The sequence below is a fragment of the Buceros rhinoceros genome, unplaced genomic scaffold (genome assembly GCF_000710305.1).
Source record: "Buceros rhinoceros silvestris isolate BGI_N320 unplaced genomic scaffold, ASM71030v1 scaffold28815, whole genome shotgun sequence".
NCBI classification, from domain to species: Eukaryota; Metazoa; Chordata; class Aves; order Bucerotiformes; family Bucerotidae; genus Buceros; species Buceros rhinoceros.
The window spans coordinates 36,220-55,546 of NW_010412735.1; the positions used below are offsets into that span (position 1 = coordinate 36,220).

The 19,327-nt window shown below is 36.8% G+C and overlaps 1 protein-coding gene across 1 annotated transcript in view; it reads right to left on the reverse strand.

Moving 5' to 3' along the window:
• LOC104493778 (15 kDa selenoprotein) overlaps nucleotides 1-19,327 on the reverse strand; it is a 22,269-nt gene that overhangs the window by 2,559 nt on the left and 383 nt on the right. The window contains 3 exon segments of the mRNA XM_010136515.1: nucleotides 65-114; nucleotides 5,170-5,233; nucleotides 16,466-16,632. Coding sequence (XP_010134817.1) covers nucleotides 65-114; nucleotides 5,170-5,233; nucleotides 16,466-16,632 — 281 coding nt within the window.

Sequence of the window (19,327 nt, forward strand, 5' to 3'; positions counted from 1 at the left end):
GGAATTCATAAAGATTTATATTGGCAATGCAAATGTACATCCTCCGTTGAAGGTTACTACTCACCTTGATTTGCAGTCCCCTGAAGAGTTTTGGCTTATCACTCCTGACAAAAGCTATGGTTTAGAGAAAAGAAAGAAAGATAATAAAAATCATCTCCTCTTGCATAAAGTAGATTTACATTCAAGTTAGTATTCCGTGAATTATTTTTTCTGGAATGACCCTTTAGAAGGTATTTTAATGTTAGCACTCTTAATATCCTTACAAACATAATAATAATAAACCTATTATTTCTAAAGCGCACCTTATTTTTGCTACTATTCCAAGCAAGCTTCATATCTGCTTGGATTTTCCTCAAACACTAGTGCAACTGTCTAAATCAGTTTATCTGCGTGTTCAACTGACAGTCTTCAGCAGACCAGCCCATATGCTGCTGCGACGCTGAAATGTGAGGAAAAGCATTAGCGAGATCAAAATCTGGCTGCAGATAAGCTTTGTGAGGGAGGCTAAATACGACATGCGTCCCAGCAGCAAGCTCCACACAAGCTGCACCACTGCAGTGGAAAGGGCACACAGGAAACTGTGGGTAGAGGTGTTATTCTTGCAAACAAGACAGATGATCTTGCCTTGCAGAGATCTGAGATTACATGTCCAAAACCAACAAGAAAACAAGGGAAGCTAGTATCTCCTCTTCTCTTGACACTCCTAAAGGCATTCAGCTTTAAGATGGACTCTGTGGCCTGCCCTGTAGCTACACAGAGTTCAGGCCCGAGGTGGGCTGCTCGTGAACAACTGCTTGCTTGACGTGCTGGTCAGCAAACAGCAAGCATTAACAGCAGCATCGTCCCTGTATCCCCACAGCACAACCCAGGCCTAACTTTAACAAGGAAACACAATATGAATTATTTCAGGACAAAGTGTGAGCTTAATCTCCTACTTCCAAGCACTTTAGCCTATGAGTGTCTGAGTTCTAGAAGTATTTAAAATGTATTTAGAAAATAGGATAGTCTTAATTCTTCCTGTTTACATTTGGGTTATACTAAAGGTTGAATTTAGTATCTGTTCTGACATTAAGTGGATTCAGGACACTCCTGTACTATGTCAGCAGCCTCTCCCCAAGGATGAATCCTGTCAGTGTGGATTGGCTCTTACGAAGGTGCTAGCTGCATGTTAAAGCTGCTTTTTCAAGGTTAGACAACAATGAATCTCTCGCACATTGCAGTGTATCCAGCTGGTGCATGGAGATGAGTGCAACCTCACGACTAACGTTTCATACTGCCTCACAAAGTGTAGTGCTTTCCTCAGTAACTGCAGAGATGCCAGGGGACATCTTTATACCTATCCTTCTATCCCAGCAGACAGTTACTTTTGCACTTTCTGAGCAGGTATATACAGAGTGGCATCTATTTTCTTCCCTCTTCAACTGTACTCCCAGTACAGATTAAAATCATACTCTGCCTCCTGCACCAACCACTACACAGTACGAGCAAGTTAAAAAATACCAATGGCCCGAGGAGCTGCCAGATACACTAGACCCCTGGAAAACAAAAGATGACTTATTTTTGTTCTTTCTATAGAACTATACACTACTATAGAACTTACTTATATTGTAATCTGTACTTGTGTAACAATTGCAAATAGCACTGAATAGCCAGTATTTGCTCACATACTGCAGTTCAATTCTGCAGTACAATTCTTCAGAAAATTACACCACAAAGATGTAATTTTCAACTTCAGTGTTTCCCATGAAACAGGCTTGTGACCTGTTAGTTGCCTTGGCTGTCATCAACAGTAACATGCAAAAAAGTGGCAAAGATATTTCTTATTCTAAGTCCACAACACGTTGAACTATCTCACAGGGAATATTTCCACATTTTTTTCATTTTAAATCTAAAGCTGAAATCAGTCTCCGGGGCTTTATATGAAAAGGAGGTTTTAAGAAACAGCCTGTACCATGGGTAACTTTAATTGCAAAACTTTAAGAAAACTGGTAAGAGAGCATAGTAAAATGGATACAATTTCAGAGGCAAATCTGAACTGTGGGACTCGATTATATGAAAGAACAGCCTTTGGGGGTTAACTCGGGTTATAGCACTTTTGGCTTGTAACAGGTGTGAGGATTTGTTACTTGAGTGACAGGTGAAAGCTCACTTGGACGCGAGTCCTCTGGCTGCAGTGCTGGACTGAACAAACTCGCATAAAATAGGAAGAATTAGGTGGAAGAAGGCAGTATTACATTTTGTCACTTTAAAAGTAGCTATTACACACTCGTATCAATGTCAAATGTCTAAATCTTCTGAAAGCTGAAGCACTACGGAACATTTTTCCTGGAATTTTAGACAGCTGGAACAAAATCGGTTTGTGTTAATGGCATATTTATTTCTAGTGCTGATCATAGTGACTTTCTGCATTGGTCACTAGAATTTGCAATGCAACAAAGAAAAACACTCACTGTACACACAACTTAATTTGTATATTCTCAATTTTGGAAGCTGAAGCGAGAAACTAATATAATGACATGCATTAAAAATACAGATTATGCCATCAAACACTTTTTTTCTTTCCACAAAATCATGCCCTAAGTTGCATAAACAGCCTTTGAATGAACCGATGGGGTTGGGAAGTCAGACGTAGCTACAGTGCACACTTTGGGACACGTGGCTGCTTGCTTATCATGTGATGTGGTACACATGCTCCACCCTCAGCACTACCCCAAGAGCTGCCCCTCTGTACCCCGACATCAACATTGATGCTTCCTATGATCCTGTGTCTGAAGGCTACTTGCACATCTTTACACCATTATTTAACAGTTTGATGTTTATACTGAAATCCCCATTTTCCTCTCCCTGCAGCAGCTTCAGAAATTACACACTGCAGAGAAACAGGCATTTATATAATCCATCCATGGGTGAGCAGGAAAGGCATTTTCCACTTTGACTTCCGTAAGATGAACTCCAAGCTTGGTGCCATGACACTACGTTGCGGTGAATTAAACACCGGAGAAGAAGTTAGAGCTGTTCTATTGCCAGCTTTGCAACTGTTCTTTCACAAAACATTAAAAAAATCACTTCACCTTATGGTCTTATAAAACATGTGCAATACCCGAGCATATGCCTTTTGTTTGAAGGCAATCCTAAAGTAAGCCTCCAGAGCAGACGTGACTGCCACGCGATCAACTGCAACTGAAAGGTCAGAGGAGGAGGATCAGGACTGTACAGGCTTTTTAAAGTCTGCCCAGCACCAAACTGTTCTGCAAGGAGAGGCAATACTGAACAGTGCTTTTAAAGACCTAAGAGCATCCTCTGCCTTTGAGCACAGCAGAACAGAGAAACTCACTGCTATCATTATAATGTCACTTCGTTTCTGTATGTAACACCCCTTTGTTTTGAGAAAGTCTGAGAAAACCAGTCTGTTGGAATTAAAGCCTAGAGTCCTAAATGGAGATTACTGAGAAATCTAAGAATCACTTGGGCCCAAAGGGTAGGTCTGCGTCTGTGCATGCACACACTTGTGCTGTTCCCTGAGGTACTGTAGGATATACCATAAGAAAACCTGTTGACCCATAGTAGACAGGACACCACATTTCTCCATGCAGAGTGGCACATCTATATGCTAGGCATAACTTCTTTGTTAACAGAGTTGACTACCTACTATTAAGTTGAGTATCTTCTATTACTATATTAAGGGCATAGTCCAGACTACCAAGGGCATCTACATTCAGGAATATTCACATTATTTAGATTCCTGCTTTGGTAGCAAGTATCTTCTGCTTGATCTGTAACTGAAAAAAATACAAAATTATGTTGATAAAAAAAGTTACACTAATCTCTTAATGCTTGAATAAGAGCCAATATACAATGGCAGTAAAATCTCACACTAGTTTTCAAACAACTATGCACACAGACAAGCATTTTTAACCTTGTTCGTCTCTACATGCATCAAAAGGATTATAATGGCCTCAGATCACAAAGGCAGAGAGTAAAAAAACCTTACTGTCTGTGTGAGATCAGTTACAGACTGTAATGGCACAAAAGCACAAATCAGAACTAGTCAAATCTTCAGCACAAGGTCAGCAGTAAATTTTTACTGCACTATTTTTCCTCCTGGTAAGCTACAGCCTGTCTTCCAGCAAGTACCTAATGTGATTAAGTATCTGTCAGTAATGGAAATGGCCACTTGTTCAAATTTTTAATCCTTTTGTTATTTAGAAAGCTGTGCTTTTAGTTTAGATTTATTCCATTGCTTACAGTCATAACACTTATGAGGATTATGTATGCCCATGAGGATTCGTCCAACTTTTAAAACGGGACATACCCATCTCAGATTATGCTAGTTTTCTAGTAAGCAGAACCCTTTAGCTTCTTCCAAACTCTTGGTGCTGTGTAGATACACAGTTTCATTTTACATAAAAAATGCTGATTTTGCTGAAAGCTGGCAGCATACTCTGTTGATGAAGGTGACTATCCTTCCTTGGTTTGGCATTTTAAACAGTGGAAAAGAGAAAATAGCTTTCCTCTGGTCTTGCAGTCAATTAACTAAACTGTGTGTGGGTAGAGGTAGAGGAGAAGGTCTAAAGCAGCCTAACTCATGTTAAGCGTAACCTGGTTTACATTTTTATTATCTTTTTACTTGTTTGTGTCAGTCTTCAAACTGGCCTTGGTAGATAGCGACACGGTGTTTGCGCAGTTTTACATCTAAAGCTAGGTGAGTCTTTCTTCTTTATGTCCAGCCGTGTCCAAAGCACAGTATTAGAATCTTCATTACAGGAAAAAACAAAAATCAGAGTACTGCTATCACCTAAGCTCCTTCCCCAATTATAAGAAAATTACAGTTTGAAATTTCTCACAGATGTTATTCCTGCAGCTTCCTCCCACCACACACTGATTTGCCTTTTTACACTACTGTATTCCATTCAGTTGAGTGACTGTCATTATCCACTGACAAACAATTACACCACAGAATCTGTGAAAACAAAGTAGTTCCATAAGTGCACAATATAATTTCATCAATCGATTATAGGACACCAACTCCATGAGTCGCAGGTCAGTGCAGCTTTCCTAGTAAAACAACACACCAAACTTACGACTACTTGTAGCACTACTTAATGCACATTTTGTCATTCAGCTGTGACAGTATTTCACATTTGAAAGAATTGTAGCAGCTTTACTTACCCTGGACTTGAGGGAACCTTCCCAATTTTCATCCACATACCTCCAGGACAGCTCCTGCATAAAGCTGTAATAACAAACAGAAACAATTAATAACATAAAAAAAAAAATCTGCATTACTGGTTTACTTATGGTGTATTATCTGTTGAACTATTTTTCCTTTGAGGACACAATATGTGTTGATTGTAACTACAGACAAATAAGATCCCAAACAGATTCACAATTCCAGATCTGTCTCTGATTTATGCAACAACTGACTGTTCACTCGAGATACATGGTAATTTTAATTCATTATATTACACATGTAAAAACTGGGAAAAGATAATTTCAGATACTGTTGCTGGAAGCAAAGCTTAATTTTTTTAAAAAAATGCATTTGGACATACTACAGTGGGAATTATAGACTAGTATTAGGAAAGCTTTATTTCTTCCTCCCCAAAGATGTTAAGAAGGTCTTAAGTGAAGTTTTAATTTCAATTTTAAACCTAACTTGGACAGTGAAATACTGTATATAATAAAGATAAGGCAGTGACTTCAGACTTCTCATTTGGGTTAACTATTAGTAGTTCATTGTAGTTAACTGTGATGGCAGAAAGAGGACAGATCACATTAATAGGCCTTAGCTGAAGTAATATATGCAGGCTAGACTAACTTTGATGTTTATGCCTAGGTGTCAATCACTACTGTCAGCCATCCAAGACACACTTCAAGAACACAGAATCTGAGCAAGTTAATTTCAATTTTATGTAGTATCTGAATAAAAACCCCTATTAATCTTGTATACTGCCACATGTTTTCAAACTCAGGGTTTGGTTTTGTTTTGGGGTTTTTTTTTTTGGCAACATGCAATTGATTCTATAGTTTATTGAAACTTAAAATATAAATTAGCATCAGACTTTTCCGGCTATTAAAAACAGAACTTCACACTGTCAAATTAGGCATTTTAATCTGAAATAGTTGTCATTACTGTATACCAAATCGTGTCCTTCTGGCCCTGAATCCCCACTGTTTATAGAGAAGCTGACAGAATAACCTTCAGTTAAAAATTTAATTCAATTCATTACCTTCTGCAAAGAATTAAGACTTCTGCTTTCATTGTAGACAGTGTTTTTATAACGAGTGTGTAAGTCAGGACATGGAAAAATATAACCTTATTGAAATGAAATAAATTAACTTTTCACTTAAAATACAAACTGAATACCTGTAATTAAAACCAAGATTTTACTATGAAATTTAATGAGTACTAACGCCTCTGAAAAAAAAGGAGTGACAAGTCATAAACGCAAGCCACACACGATATGACAGACATCTTGGAGACAATTTTATTAACACTTTGTCACTTATCTATGTGGGCATTATGGGCAGCCAGGAATACATCTTCATTTCAGAATATGAATCTTCTGAATTCAGTTCCAACTCAATATTTGCCTAAATATTATGAATTAGATCATAGGAAACACTCTAATCATTTGCAGGGAAATTACAACTTCTTTCCTGACGTGAACTAATCAGTACTCATTACTTCCACAGGAAGCAGAGCTAAAAATGTTACATTACGTGTTCAGGACAACATCTCAGAAATTTGCTTAAGTACTTCTACATTTTCAACTAGACATTAGATTTAAGATAAAAACTAAGATTTGACTGTTAAAACTCAGAACTGCTATGAAACAATACTTGAGAGATCAAAAAATAACAGATATTTTAAAAGCTTTTTTTCACCACCCATATAAAGATTTTAATTAAAAAAGGCACTGATAAACAGCTCAGATACCAGCTTGCTTAAAGGTCCACCGGACTTAAAACATGAAATAATTACAAAGATAAAGGAAACATGGAAAAGTGAGATTATAAACTTCAGTGACTCTATATTTATTAGTCTTTAAAAAACATTCAACAACAACTGTATCAGCAATTCTAGATTTAGGATTTAGTTTGCACACTCACTAATTGCGTGAACATTTATACTGGTTCTCTGATACTGACAGTTATCTGCCTTTTTTTCTATCAAGTAGTATAAAGAAATAGACAAAGGAATAAATAGTCTTTTTCTATCCAGTTAACTCATTATTTTATATATGTGTATAAAGAACTAAGTACACCCAAATTTAGGAAAATGGTAAAAAAAAGCATTTTTCAATAGTCATTACTGGAAATAATTATTAAAGATTGTTTCTTTTCTTCAAACAAGGATTTCTATGGAACAAGATCTCTGTAGGAATCTAAACCATGCAAGACATCTTGTAATTACACATTACTCCCAGTTTGTAACTCCCAGCTAATATCCGATAGAAGTAAACTTTAACAAAGAAAAAGCTCAGACCACTGATGTCTATATTTTGAATTTCTAACTCTGCTGTAATTGAAGCCCAACTGTGCTGATACAAAAAAAGTTCAGATCCATGCTGGGACAAACAGCTGTGTTCTAGATGACTAGACAAGAAGAAAAGAAAAATCAGTTGGCTTCATTCAGTAACTCTAAAAAAAGATGTCTTTTGCAAGAAACAGGTTTATTTGCATCACTTAAACCACAACAAAAGCAAACTTGTTAGTAGCTACTGCTGCTACCATCTCATCATGTCCAGAGCAGATGCCCTCCTAACTTCCTTATGAAGGCATTTACTGTGTGCAGGTATGACACGTGTGACAAAGAACAGCATGTATCACACTCGGTGTGAAGGCATGCAAACACGGCAAGTCATTTCATTACACAGTGCTTCACTCCTAAGCGTGTTCATTTTAAATAATGCTTCACTTGTTTTAGCGCTCTTAAAAGTGAGTTTAGTACTACAAGCAATGAAATAAACTATTACTACTGTCAATTCTAACATTCAAGACAAGTGCCGTCATGATTGCTAGGTTGATTCATGTCTGCATCTGTAAACGACTTAGCTTTTTAAACAACATTCTGATAGGATGTTTTCTATTCTGACAATATCCAAACTTCTCCCTCATCTTTTACAAAGCATCAACCTGTGTTAAATTTCATTCAAAATATTTTATAAGCACCTGAATGTCTTGTGATAGTTCACGCTGATGTAATGAAGATGGCTCTTCCCAACTGAGAGGAAGAAACCCATATTATCAGTCATGTCTGCTTTAATGATGAAGGAAAATGATAATTATAGAAGAATAAACCATTGTTTACATAAGAATAGTGTTAGATAAAAATATGTCCTGTAAAATTAATTGTTCCAGCAATTAAAAACAGGGAACCTTAGCTTACATGAAAGAAAACATTTCACCTGTTATTAGGAAGGGAATTGAGGTAATTTCTGCAAGACAGAATTCTAGCAGTGCTTCATTTATAAATGAATTATCACAATTACTCATGGTGAAACCTCCAGAAGAAAAATTACGTTCCTGACATGAAGCTGCTATAGAACTGCTAATGTTTACAACCAAACAGGAATTCAGATCAAACCAAACTGAAAAAACCACAGTAGTTAACAGAGATTGCTCCTTGATCACACTAAAATGGTGCTGGATCAAAGGTGACAAAAATTGTTTTGTAAGATACAATAAATTACCCCTAATTTTACTTCTATTGAACCATACTTTGCACACTGGTTTCTTTAATTGCTGACTAAGCCTGATCCTGCACAGGTTGCAAACTGTCACTCAAAGAGGATTTGTATGTCTTAAAACAAGAAACAGGCTGTTAAGATAAAGCCACACAATGGTAAATAGCTACCTCACAGTATTGGGATTCTCTCTGAACCCAGGACATGTGTGTTTTCTTCTCTTAATATCAGTTCAAAAAAATAAAGTTAAGCTCTAAGAACAAGCAGTAAAACACACCTTAAGACTACTGCTAAAACTCTGGAATTCTCACTTGCCTCAGGTCCAAGACAATCTTCCAGTAAATAATTACCAACAACTAATCTCTCTCCAGTGCAAACAATTTTTTGCTTTTATTAATTTTGCTGTAATTTTTATTTCATAAAACTATATAAGCAGATACGGCAGAGAAACCTCTCCATCTCCTATCTACTGCTTTACTTCAAAGTCAGATAGTATTACTCTTACTGGCCAAAGTTGCTTGGTATGTGGAAACTGGTATTGTTTTAAAATAGGGTGAGTGATCTCTTTTTTGAAAGGCATGCAAATTAATTTTTACTATGTACCTCCCACCAACCCACCCAGGAAGTAAACCAACAAGCTGACTTTTGTTCTTCTGAGTAATGAAATCCCAAAGAAAAGAGATTTTGGTGCAAGATTTCTCTGCTCTTTCCTAAATTCTTGTAACTACCAATTAATTTGTTACTTTTACTAGAAAACTACATTAGTTAAAAATAAAGAAATATACACTGACACATAAACTATAAATTTTTTTCTCTTCTATAGGGGAGAGAATAGAGGTATTTGTACGGTCAGAACTTTTCAAAATCACTCTGGTCTTCCACTTCCCTGGAGACAGAAGATGAGCAAGAATCTGTGGGTTAACAGGGAGCAGCCAGAAAGCCTCATTGCCAGGAATATTATGAATTACTGTTCTGTAATACAGAAAGCCAATAAAGTCATTGCTACACATGCACATCTTTCAGAACTGATGTCATCGGTAAATTTAGCAACAAAGAAACTGCTCCCATTCACAACTCATTATCCCATGAAGAGCCTGACTCTTACTTAAGAGTGTGGAAGCAAAGAGTGAACAGTCAAAACCAGTTATCTGAATTAGTGCTATTCCTGTGATTAGTGCTATGTATTACAGGCAAATTCCTCTGAACAAAGCTGAAGCAGAACGTAAGCTCTCGTTTATTTGCAGGAATGGAAACTCCAACAATATAATGGTGAAAAAAAGTCACAATGAGGGCGTTTAAGCACTGAAATAGCACCCAACTAAGAAAGGTTGTAGAATCTGTATCCTTGGAGATCTTCACAACTATGAGTCCTGCTTTGAGTAGAGATTCAGCTTTTTTATTCTGTATGTAGATAACATAGTTGTGCATTACTATTATAATCTTCAGCACAGAGAAAATGTGTCATCCATCTAAGTGTTTTATTTTTGGTGTTAAGCAATCTTCTCCTTGCAGTAATACATAAACATTTTTGCTCTTTAAATCTAACAACCATCAAAATGCTCTTAAGCAACTTCCCCTCCTGGTAGACTATTTTTTGTTAACTTTGATATCTGAAACAGGCATAAGGTCATGTGAGCACGAGATGTGCTCACAAGGGTGTGAGAGAAAATGCAGAAGCTGAGAAAACATCGGCTTTGGATGTCTGAAGCTACAGCATGGATTAGGTGGTGTGAATGCCCAGTTTATTTGGGGGTGGGGGGGGTCAGCAGATAAAAGTTCCTGTATGCACAGGCTCTCACTTGGACCTAGTGAGCAGAATTATATTAAGCTAAAAAGTAGAGACAGAAAGTTAGCAGTTTAAGTTCCAATTTTGGACTATACTGTCCAATTAACTTTGCTGTCTAACCATCAATTTACCTCTAGAATAAGAATTCCTGAACATCTCTTTTATTCTCCAGAACCTGTGCTTTTATTAAAAGAGAAAGCATCTTAGAGTTGCAAAGAAAACACTGAGAACTGAACTCATCAACTACACGCTTGACTTTACACATTTAAGTAATTTGGAGGCTGTATTTTTTGAAGTAGTTTCAACAAGTGTAGAGTCAAATGCCAGTATTTTATCCAGATGCTTATGCCGATGAAGGAGTTCAGACTGTATTAGCTAAAACTAGTCCATTTTCCAGCACCACGCACTTCAAGAACTTTAACTCTCATTAGCAAATTCACATTTATAATTTTTCCAACCTTTTCTTTTTCACCAGTAAGACCAGAAAGAGGTCTTCCATAGGTAAGGCTTGCCCTACTACAGGCAGATACCGTATTTTATCTTTGCTTATCTGACAGAGATGAACTTTTGATGAATCTGATCCATCGAAAGATGGTAAGTTTCTGTCTTGGGCATTGACTAGCTAGCTACACCTTCCTTATCTAGGACTACTGCTTGTCAACACTAATTGTCATTGCTGGTAACATGTAAGGAAGGAAGGGGAAAAGTGTACATGGTAAAGTTCTTGAGAAGAACATCCACTTCAGCTTTTCCAGTACAAGGAATGGCTGTGCATAATATTTTGAAGTGACGGTACTCTGATAAGAGGCTTTCTCAACTAGAGAGAACACGATCATCTCGATTCCCCAACTTTCCGATCAATATTCCCCGTAAAAATATTCCTCTGTAAACTATACGGGACACTTTTTAGTTACAAGCAAACTTTGAAGGGAGATAATTTAATATTAGTCTGAATTACAGAGTTCTGATTACTTACTTGATTGTTAAATAAAAGATACTGTCATTGAATTATGCTATTTTTAAAAGTCACACTTGGTAAAAACAACCAACATGAACCATTTTTACGTAGTATTTTAAAAATAATGAGTACAGCTATGTAAAAGCAAAATTTGATTTTTACAAAGCAGACAGAAGATTCTCTAGAACACCTAAAAAGACAGAAAAAGCTGGAGGTTTTGTGAAACAGTTGCAACTAAATACTAGTTCATTTATGAAAGTACTGATAGGACCTACACTTACACAGCTGAGATGTCAATGAATTCTAAGTAGTTCTATATTTTTCCACATCAAGTTAAAGACCAGGAGATGAGAGTGCTTCATTGGAACCATTCATATTAAAAGCCTCTGGCAGAATGAGGAGGCAGCCAACAGTAATTTTTGAGTGTAGCACTTCAATTAGTGAAAGGAAAATAAAAAAAAGACTGAAAAATTAAACTAAATTGGGTCACATAAGAGTAGCCTAAAAAAATTAAAAGCATTTCACGTTATTCTAGTTCTAGTAATTATTGTGAGTTTTGGAAACAATTTTGAATTTTAAAAAGTCTGAACAAGAATGCCACCTTGTTCCTCCTTGCAATTAAGAACAGCACATTTAAAAGGTCTGTACATGTAAAAAGATGGAGTAGTTAAGAGAGCTTTCAATTGGAATTTTTATTAAAATCAGCACATAGTTGTAATTACAGTGGACATGTCTATTACTAATATTACACTAAATATTTATTTCATTTCCAGAAGGGGTCTAACATGAACTCCACCCAAAGAACTGGTTTTAAGTTATGGTCAAACTACACTGGAAGAAGAATAGAAGTATTATACATTATGATTAAAATAGCCTGTTTCGAGGAACAGTTTCTTCATACATGCTGGTCTCCTACCCTATAAAGTTTAAAGACCTGAGTGACAATTTTGTTTTGAGTGACAGGTAAGGTAGACTACTGAAAACTGAATTTGTATAGACATATTTTTTACCTTTCAGTGAAATTAACAGCCAGCTTTTCTTTGGAACAGACCAAGATGAACATAAGCAGCTACTTATTAGATGGGCTAAATAGGTATAATTTTCTTTTGTACACTGTCCCTCACTTCTCTATTTTTCACCCACAAAAACCTCTCATGAACTCTGTGACACTAAACAGAAACAGGTGGCTGATGTAAAAGGGTTCAGAGCTCAGGCTTCACTTTCAACAGACTAGAAGTTCTATGGTTCTGCAGTGTTGGAACAGGCTGAATCATTCACGTCTTAAAATGACTTCCGACAATTTTAGGTATCAAGGACTTGCAAGGAAAAGAATGTCAGCTTGATGCAGTGAAAACATGATACGATCTTCCTGCAGAAATGTCAAAGTCCCTGGTAAAGCATAGCACCAGTTACAACACAACTAGGGAACAGGTCTGCAGCACGCCTAGCTACCACGCTGTGATCACTCTAACTGCAATGAAGATATGCTTACCCGAGGAAATCCACAACAAAACTCTAGGAAAGGTTCCTCTGCTATGCTTTGACTTTTCTCCCCATTTCTCAGACTGTTTTAGTATGCGTTCTTAGGATTCTGTCCCCAGTTGGTTCTCTGTTTTCAACATTTTTCAAAATGTTGAGAAAACACAATACTTACTAAAGGTCACTAAATACCACTGTTTTCTAAATCTCATCCATGCCGTTTGTCTACAGCTAACGGGGTTATGTCCACAGCCTTGCATTAACTTTCAAACAGCAATCATAAATACTGAAAATCATTTTAGGTTCTGGCAGGATGTAGAATGGGGATCTGAATGTAAATCAACTTTAAGACAGGCTTTACGATTTTTTTTGAAAAAGTAATAGCCAAAGTTTAAGCTGCACACATTTATTCCAGGTTAATATTTTGCAATACTTTCATGTCAAAATGAAAGGAAACTTTTATATTTATTGATGCAGGAAGCACGTCAAGTTGAAAACCTCCCCTCTTACAGCACAAGAAACCATTTCAAGTTTCTGAAATATTTTAGTTATTTATATTATTACATCTAGTACAAGTCTGGTGAAAAACAATCCTAAATTTCTCATTATCTTAGCAATGCAGAAGCCAAATAGTCCAACGAATTATTAAACCACACTTTGACAGCTTATCATATTTTGACAAGCCTGAATATCTGCTCAGGAAAGCTGCTAACAAACCTTAGGATTCTAGATATTTTTTCTTGAATTTGTATAGTGGTGCGGTTATTATCCATCTCTATAATTTTAAAAACATGCATATAGACTTCTGTATCATTATGTTTGCCTTGTTTTAGAGTAGAATGATAAATTATTTAGAAATAGTGTATGATAGACACATGTGATGTTATCTATGACAGCTTGCCATCTAAACCATCCATTTTCATGTCCCAAGTTTCCAGGCCAACTTTTGCTTATGCCTGATGTCACATTACCTAATGCACCAAACTCCACAACACTGCAACATGACAAATACTTCGCAACAGAAATTTAAAATGCTGAAGTTCAACACATTTTAGTGATCAAACTGTATTTCAAAACTCTGTGTAGAAAAATTGATGTCTTTTAAAGGTTGTAGCAATTCTGCACAGTGCAACTGTGAAATTTAATGTATTGCAAATTTCATCACAGAGTTGATTCTTAAAATAAATTTGGCTTTTTACATGCACGTACTGCCGAGATAAATCTAAGATTATAACATACAATTAATGGAATATGCTTATAGCTATGTCTGAAATGATCACACACCATAAGTGAAGCTGCAGATGGAGTGTGGCTATTTTCAGCTACTGCAAAATATGGACAATCTCTCCTGCTACTACAATTTCACGCACAGTTAGCTTCACCTCCATTTCATCCTTCTACGTTTTACACACCAGCAGTACTCTGCATTTGACAGACTGAGGCTTAAAACTTGCAGCTGTCTAAAGCAATACCATTTAAAATAGCTTCTGAATTAGTCTGAAAGTGAATACATATTTTTTAAATTTCACCCACAGTACGATTACAAAGTAATTAAAATATTTCACCGGACAGGTGTCAGCAGAAGTTAAGAGCAAGACAAATGCTAGGTAACAAGAGCACCTCACAGCTATTTTCCGCAATGTCAATTCCCAGAGTTCCGGACCAATAACAAGACCAGGATTAATAAACATCTTTCAAAGATATGAAACACTTGGTATCTGTAAACATCTCATTTGAGGTTGCACTGATGTTATTCAGCACAAAGTACTTTTAGGACTGAGTGTATTTCACAGATCATTTGTGAAAAGTAGCAGTGATACATAAAAATTTTCAGGTATACACAATATCCCCTTAATTTTAAATTCTCATTTAAAACTCAGACAAAAGTCCTGCAATAATCTAACTCTTGCTTTCTCTATTTCTAACACTTGCCACATACTTCTGTGAAGAACTAACCTAAAATCCTGAAGTCTGTCTGAGAATTCTAATAGTTTGTAAATCTGCTTGTAGGACAGACAACCAACACACTGTGTCACATGATGGGAACAAGCACCTGCTCACATAATGAGCAAGCGAGGTCATGTACTGGAATCATGGTTCAGAAAAAACAAGAATTCATGTACTTTGAGGATGTTCAAGCATGTAGTTACAGCGTTAGCAAAACCCAGAGCAGCACTGCTCTAGAACTCAGCTACATACAAGGCTGCTTAATGAACAAGTCAGACATCTTACAATTAGATGCAGGTTTTTAGAGTAAGATAAAGAAAATTCTTCAAGTAAGAGGGTGGGAAAACAATTTCTAAGATTTTTTAACATCCATGCACTCTTGACTATCAAAATTTTATTAGAAAGAAGATTTCTATGGTAACATGAAAAAAAGGGCAAAGGAAAAAATATAGCAAGAGGTGACATTCAGTTTTCCTATTCTGCATACATACAACGAAAACACTGCTTCAGCAAGAAGCTACTATAAATTAGATTGTTAATTTTTATGTAAGAGTAAAAATCTTCGAGTTCAATTACAGACACCTGTTACAACTAGCACTATGTTAAAAAACACAAGTCAATTCAAATTGTGATGTTTCTGAATACAACCTGTTAAAATAATATTTGTAATTTGCCACTGACTACTCTTCCCGGGAATTTACTCGGTAGAAGTTAAAATCAATCAACCAATCAGCAAATCTGAAATACACATTTCCAAGCAGTGGTAAGGATAAAAAAAAAAATGTATACCTGTGAAACAGCATTCAAAAAGATAGAAATGCTGCTATATTTTAGCACTCAACCATATAACCACAACGATAGAACAATGCAACATTTCTATTCACATACACAGTATGAAAGTTTGCATTCAAACCTGGATATGAAATAGTATAATTCAAGTCAATTCTTAACATGCTACTTTCAAGTATCATTTGTATTAAACATCTTCAAAGACATCACAGAAGTAAGAAAAGATAAAACAGTAACCAAGATGACATCGAATTGTGCTATAGCTGCGAATTGATCACATTTCCTGCCAAGCACGAGCAGAAAATGAAACGGGGTAGACCAACACAAACAGATTAGAGAAAAAAAACAACTTACGTTCTCTTGGTTCCTATGAACACACAAAAAATTCTGGTTCACTGTGAAGGAATCTGTCAAATAACCTTGAGACTCTGTCTATGCTTTTTGTTCTACTACACTCAGCATGCCTAGAAGTTCTGAGACTAAAAATACTTACAGTGTGAAGCCCTGACCACCAAATGGCATTTGATTATTGTTACACAAGAAGCATTGTTACCCACATGATAGCTCCCATTAGTCATTTCATACTAGAGGAGTGCTGCCACAGAACCAAAGGTTCCTCTGCCCATACAGGGACATTATTTTAGAGCAGTATGGCAAGTCTGCAAATTTAGACCCTGCGTATATTGGACTATCAAGAAACATCGCATTTCCCTTGAGACTGTAATCCAGATTCTCATATATTTTTTAAATGAAAAGTTTCATAAACGTAACATACTCTGTTAAATTATTCCCTACAGGATTTGGTGCAAAACCCACCTTTCTGGTTTCCAGCTGAGCTTCTTCTTGGCAGCACTGCCTGCAGAACGGATCCAACTGATTCAGATTGAATTGTCCAAGAAGGTTGCAGGAACTGCATAGCAAGTTACTGGAGAAGCCCAGCTCTCTGCAGGCTTCTGATGACAACTGTGATCCATATACGCTTATCTGAAAATTAATACAATGTTATATTTTAATATTGAATTAGTTCAAAAAGGAAGATTTTTAAATGCTTAAATTATTAGTAAGAATAACTGTCTCTTGTGACTGGTTTACAGTAATGCCTAACGGTCTGCTCATAAGTTCAAAACACCACCTTGTTTTGAGGAATGGTCTTCAACTACTAGTGAATTCTAGACACTCATAATATGTGTATTTCAAGGTATCAGACCTGGCAAAATTTACTTTTATATACATTTCTGACAACTCTACTGTTTTCCTATTGCTACCTCCAAGTCAGGAAAAAACCCCAAACATAAGGAATCAGCTGAAACACACATGGCTACAGCTCTCCAAAACCTGCCCTTTCAAAGCAATTTCAGTAAATTTCGTATCATGGAAAACACAAGGAAAGTAAGTACAGCAGCTAAGCCTTGAAAAAGCTCAAGCAGGGAGTGATGGAACAGACCAAACTTTTAAAGAAGCCATATAAGTAGGATTTAAACTTCATGTTTGCATTGATGTTACAAGAAAATCACATACTAAAGGTGGAAATGTAGATAAAAACCTGCAATTCTGATTTACAAGCAATACCGTAAAATAGAAAACTCAGTTATATGGCTTCTATGTATAACACCAGTTCTGGTTTTAATGAGCAGCCAAAACAATTTTACCAATGATTCCAGCACTTAAACAGTATTTGGTTTTTGTTTTCACATTCCCACTTCCCTGTACAGGGATTTCTCATTCCCTTTCCTTCCATCTGTATGCTGGAGGGGGAAGGGAACAAGAGAGGAAATTAAGAAGTGAGAGAAATAAGACAGTTTTCTCAGAAAGCACCCAAAAGCACCCAGTGCTTCTCAGCCTGGGTGAAAGACCTTGGGCAAAACTCACATCTAAAACACCAACAATCAGCAAGCATCTCTGTGTTCAGAGAAGAGTAAGATGACGCCAGTAAACTGGACTGGACAGTAACAGACCAAGAGTCAGAAGAATTATGCTGGGCTAAACAAAAAATATATAAGAAAAACTAAGTTTGTCCTTCAGCAAATCAGATTTCTCTTCACTTTCACACATCATATAATATACACAAGTAAGGCAGAAACAAAACCTGTTTCCTCCCCTGAAGTGTCCAACCTACAGCCAAAGGAAAGCAATGTCACTGATGTGACAGACAGAAAATATTATGGATTAGGAATTGGTAGAAAATATTAGGTGCCACGTTATTCTGTTTCTCTGTACCTTCTAAAACAGTTAAAGCATGAACAGAGAAGTGTAACATAGGTGAAGCTTTTTTTCTTCCTCCTACAAGACACCAATAATTTCTATATATGACAGCAGGCAAGCAAAAATGGGACCCTATTCTACTGAAATCATCTATTATTTATCCTTTCAGACAGATACTGACAATAGAAAATATAAGACCACCATGTAGTATAGAAAATCTAAGGAGGATACCAAATATTGCCAATGTTATGATTTAATTACTGTTCATTTATTAAATTAATGATGACAATAACTAAAACATTTTCTTGCATCTTGCTGCTTGCCATCCATACCTTTTTTGCTTTACTGTCATCTCTTCCTCACTTCAAAAGTGTTCCCTTGGGAGCAAAAATGGTCTTACTGGCATTGCCATTTTGCTTCCACCAGCAACACTCCTCACACCTTGCCCCAGCAGATGTTCTAGAACATCTGCATGTATAAGTCAATTTTCTATTTTTAGGGAGTGGAACCAACCAAAAAAACTAACAGCGTATGAAAGCAAGTAAAATGTCCATTTCAAGAGAACTCCTCTGTGAAGAGGTTCTGGTTACACGGCAAGCTCAAAACAGCTTGAGAATAATACCACAGGGAGGGGGAGGAGGCAGAAAAAAAAAAAGAAAAAAGGCAGAAATTGGCTCTCACTAGTATTTTTCATTGATTTTGAGTATCATAACTATTGTACCATCCTGAAATAATAAGTATATTAATAATAAATGTCTCTGTTTAGGATTAGAAAAGAACCTTCACATTTCAGAAGCCAATTTCCCATCAGAATAAGATAACATCAATTATTTTGCCAGTGACGTGACTCATTTCAGGAGCACGCTCTCCTTTAAAGCTTTGACTACAAATACACGTTACACAACTTCTTTGCTTTCACGTTAAATAATGTCATATATTAAAGCAAACGCAGCATCGATACAAATTGCTTTAGGAAGTATGTAATAGTTACTAAACATTTTAACAGGTCTTTTGTACAATCTAATGTTTCTGGAGCTCGGGTGGGCATCAGGGGCACTAGAATGGAAGGAGTGTTGACCTGTCTGGAAAACCTCGAGAGACAACCTTCACAGGACAGCCTTCAGTTAGAAAACAAAAGCCACCGAGGTGCACTTTCCCAAACCATTCTTAATTTCGTTACTACAGAAAACTCGGGTCAGAGAATTTTTAACAACACAGAAACCCCACTGACAACGGGCGAGAAAACCTGTAAATTTATTTCAGGAGTCACTGTAACACCCGCAGCAATCGCCACGTCTTCCGAGCTGACAGGACAAACCGGGGCCTTGACGAGGCTCAACGCGGAGGACTGCTCAGGCTTCAAAACGGGCCTCTCGCAGTCTGAGGGCGTAAAGGCAGCGACAGCAGGACGGAAGAGGGCAAAAGCAGAGAGCAGCCTCCGACAAAGAACGCCAAAGCGGCGGCCAGGGAGGCAGG